This window comes from Stigmatopora nigra, chromosome 19, assembly GCF_051989575.1.
Source record: "Stigmatopora nigra isolate UIUO_SnigA chromosome 19, RoL_Snig_1.1, whole genome shotgun sequence".
NCBI classification, from domain to species: domain Eukaryota; kingdom Metazoa; phylum Chordata; class Actinopteri; order Syngnathiformes; family Syngnathidae; genus Stigmatopora; species Stigmatopora nigra.
Genome location: NC_135526.1, coordinates 2,422,537 through 2,426,862, shown reverse-complemented (window position 1 = coordinate 2,426,862; position 4,326 = coordinate 2,422,537). Strand labels below are relative to the sequence as shown.

The 4,326-nt window shown below is 40.3% G+C and overlaps 1 protein-coding gene across 1 annotated transcript; it reads left to right on the top strand.

The window, feature by feature from the left end:
• The first annotated feature begins 935 nt into the window (after positions 1-935).
• Positions 936-3,277, top strand: pou4f4 (POU class 4 homeobox 4). The gene is made up of 2 exons (XM_077741389.1): positions 936-1,231; positions 2,290-3,277. Exons 1-2 carry the CDS (start codon positions 1,112-1,114, stop codon positions 3,259-3,261), a joined length of 1,092 nt encoding a protein of 363 aa, XP_077597515.1. The 5' UTR covers positions 936-1,111; the 3' UTR covers positions 3,262-3,277.
• The last annotated feature ends 1,049 nt before the right edge of the window (positions 3,278-4,326 follow it).

The window sequence follows — 4,326 nt, the reverse complement described above, 5'->3', positions numbered from 1 at the left end:
ATAAATAACTCTGTCTGTGTGTGTGTGTGTGTGTGTGTGTGTGTGTGTCTGTGTGTGTGTGTGTGTGTGTGTGTGTGTGTGTGTGTGTGGTCACATTGTTTATTAATTGTGGGATCCAGTGATTAATCGGATGGTATCCATGGATTAAATCCCTTACATTAAATCAGGCCATTACAATTTGCCAAGTGTATTTGACTATTTGATTCATTATATATATAAATGTACATACATACATACATATATACATATATATACATCCATACATACATATATATAGATATACATATAAATACATACATATATATAGATATACGTATACATACATAAATATTTATCCGTATAAATGTGTCATTTTTTGGAATTTTGGAATTTAATTCTTTATTTTTGAAGTACTTTTGTCTGTAAAAACATCAAATGAGTACAGAATTAAAAGGGAGTTTTCTGAAGGCTTCTAATGCATTTGAATTAGCAGCTAAATGATAAATTATTCAAATCCGTCAAGAGACCATAATCAATTGCTTCCCTCCACCCTGTAATGTTTACATTTGTCTATTTATTATATACATTCTTTTTTATTAAGTATTTATAAGCAAAAAAAACACATTCTTTTCATTTGTTTTTTTAAAGTACTTTACTACTTTACAATTTATACAAACATGACAGGTTAAAAATATACCTTTCTAATGTTATATGTTTTGGAATTTGTGTTCAGTGAAGTTTTTGGATCATTTTTAATCAATCTACAATATTTAGTACATTGACTGGCTGTCTGTGTCTCTCTCAACAACCAAAAAACACGCGAATAGGCGTGGTTTGTCTCCAAATAGCTCGATCTGATTGGCAAAGACACTGATAACTGGGCGTGACTTGTTTCCAGGCTACTCCTTATAAAAATGATGGGAACGAGGCCCAGCTTACTCTTTGCCGTTCAGCACCAGGAGTGAACGGCTTGTACGACATTTTTTGGGGGGTAAGGGTTGAAAGATAACCACAAAAAAGAGATAAAACAACAACACTTGACTTGTTTATTTTTATGGTTAATTTTTGGTCATTTGAATTTGTTGAACAAGAGGATTAGAAACTGCTGCTTTCCACAGCCTCCGTCGTCATCATGATGTCGATGAACAGCAAACAGCCGTTCAGCATGCATCCCATCCTGCACGAACCCAAGTACACACCGCTGCATTCCAGCTCCGAAGCCATCCGCCGGGCCTGCTTGCCCACGCCATCGGTGAGAAAACCAGCAAAAAACATATGCAAACTTGCTTAAAATTCTACCGTGCCATTGACGGTGGCATTGACGGTGGCAGTGAATGATCAACCCAACTATATTGTTTTAGTTAATTAGCTGAGGGAAAGTGTGTCCATTCATCATATTATTGATATGCACATATTTATTCTCACGTCTGGCTCTTTGCATTGTATACGCACAAATTATTCAAAAGGAAGTGTGTGTGAAGGGAGCAGCATTGTAAATATTAATTTTAGATGAATGTCAATCCACGATGCCGGGATATGTTTGCACAACACGCAAGACACATAAAGAATAGTGATTTTTTAGTCATTGCAGATTCATTTTGATATGTTAATGTTGCTGTCTGGATGCTTTACGTATCTCACTTTTAAATGTATTTCAAAATTTTGACTTGGTTTGGGTGCAGGGGGAAAGGACCATGGTTAAATATTGTTGCTCATAAAAAAGACTAAAGAGTGCATTTTAATCATATACAATTCAACTACATCAAAATATACTAGTGTCTGGAAAATAAAGTTCACATATAAGAATACATAATGAATATTACCAAATTAGTGTGAAACTTTCAACATGTCTGGGCCCCAGACACAATGCAAATGCATTTAAACAGCAAATCTTTTCAAAGTATTGACATAATAATAACTTGACTTATTTCCTAAAAATACATACTGGCTTTGTTTTTGTTTTTTGTTTTTTTCAAATTCCCCAGACAGTTTGTAGACATTACGCGTATGGTTAAAAAGGCTTGCCGTTTAATATTTGTTATTATTTAGAAAATCCCAGCCACTTGGTAAATACATGGATAGAAAATCAATAATTCAATTCCATATGAATGCTGTTTTTTTATTTAAATAACATATATAATGATTTTTTTTTTAAAATATCGACGCCAAATATTCCATACGAATGATTTTGCAAAGTGAAAAGCACCATTTCAGGTCTTTCCAAATCCTATGTGAGAAAAGGCAGGCAAATATATTTATTGGTCCCAGAAGGCAATTTTGACGGCACTTCTCCCCGCTTGTTTCCCGCAGCTGCAGGGCAACATTTTCGCCGGCTTCGACGAGACGCTCCTGCAGCGTGCCGAGGCCCTGGCTGCCGTAGACATCGTGGCCCAAAAGAGCCACCCGTTCAAGCCGGACGCAACGTACCACACCATGACCAGCATGACCAGCATGACGTGCACACCCACGTCGTCGTCGGGGCATCTTCACCACCCGTCGGTGCTGAGCTCGCATCATCACCCGGCACACCACCACCAGCCATCGCAGGGTTTGGAGGGTGACCTGCTGGAGCACCTGACACCAGGCATGTCCCTCGGTGGCATGACCGGCTCGGACGTGTGCTCCTCGGCGTCGCACATGAGCGCCATCAACCACATGCAGCACCACCACCATCATCACCACCACCACCCGCAGACCATGAACATGCACGCGCACGGGCTGGCCTCGCACGCCTCCTTGGGGGGCGCGGCAGGAGTGGTGGGCGCCGGCGGAGGCGGAGGGGGATGCCCGGCGGGCGGCGACGCGGAGCCCGATCCCCGGGAGCTGGAGTCGTTCGCGGAGCGCTTCAAGCAGCGGCGCATCAAGCTCGGCGTGACACAGGCGGACGTGGGCTCGGCGCTAGCCAACCTCAAGATCCCCGGCGTGGGCTGTCTGAGCCAAAGCACCATCTGCCGGTTCGAATCCCTGACGCTGTCACACAACAACATGGTGGCGCTCAAGCCCATCCTCGAAGCCTGGCTGGAGGAGGCTGAGCGGGCGCAACGCGAGAAGATGTCCAAGCCGGAGATCTTCAACGGCGGAGACAAGAAGCGTAAACGCACGTCAATCGCAGCCCCGGAGAAGCGCTCGCTGGAGGCCTATTTTGCCGTCCAGCCACGGCCTTCGTCGGAGAAGATCGCTGCGATTGCCGAGAAGCTGGACTTGAAAAAGAACGTGGTGCGAGTTTGGTTCTGCAACCAGAGGCAGAAACAAAAGCGTATGAAGTTTTCGGCCACGCACTAAGAAAGAAAAAGACAAAAAAACACCGTTTTCTTGTTCAAATCATGGACTGGCTGCTACGTTCGTGCCTCTGGAACTGCGAGTTGGACGAGAGATTTCATCAACCAATTCATGACAAGTGGTGCAAAGAAACGAAAATTCTTCATTACTGTACTTCAGTAGATTCTTCAGGTATTTGTTCTTAGTTTTTTTTCCTGACCACTTTTACTCCCTACATTAAAAGTAAAAAAAAAAAAAAAAAAACACTAATAAAAAAACAAAAAGAACAAAAAAAATGCATTTTAGGGAAAGGACCACACACGTATGTTTGTCCCAGAACGAGGCATTTCACCACTTTGGGATGGAACAAAATACAAATGCTTAATGCTGTACTTAAGTAAACTTTCAGACATGTGCACTTAACTTTTTCACTTATTTTTAGACCACTTGGCAATGAAAAAAGAGACAAGCTTCCCCATTAATGTACTTATTTAAGATTTATGACCACAAAAACATACAAATCATTTCTAAATGAATAAGGTAATGATTTAATTTTATATTACCAGAATTTGTCACATGATAGTTTGCATTAAAACATGTATCTGCACTTCTACTTAAGTACAGTGAGTGTATATACATGCAACACACACACACACACACACACACACACACACACACACATAGATATACAAAAATTGTATAACAGTAAACAGGGCAATTATTTTCAAAAATGTTTTGACATATTTTTGAATAATTATTGTGCCTACAACACCGACCTGATACATAAACGTATACCGATACACAGAAAAACAATGTCACACATACAAACATGAATATGCGTACAGTCATAGAGTTCATAGGTGCTGAAATGTTTTGTTAAGATGTTTTTGAAAGAGCAACATGGAGAAGATTTGGATAAAACTCCATCATGAAGGACTTCTTCATTTGTGAGGAAATTATTGTACAAAAAAAAGACAAATAACTCCTTTTTTATATTTATCATTGTACAGATTGTGTGAATAGGCTGCACCAATTTATGGAGTTGTTTTCCTTGAATATTTTTGATTATGTAAAAAAAAAGAGAGAGAG

Coding starts and splice junctions, on each gene's coding strand:
- pou4f4 (XM_077741389.1), top strand. CDS start 1,112: ATGATGTCGATGAACAGCAAACAGCCGTTCAGCATGCATCCCATCCTG. Junction 1,232..2,289: donor CCTGCTTGCCCACGCCATCG/GTGAGAAAACCA, acceptor TGTTTCCCGCAG/CTGCAGGGCAACATTTTCGC.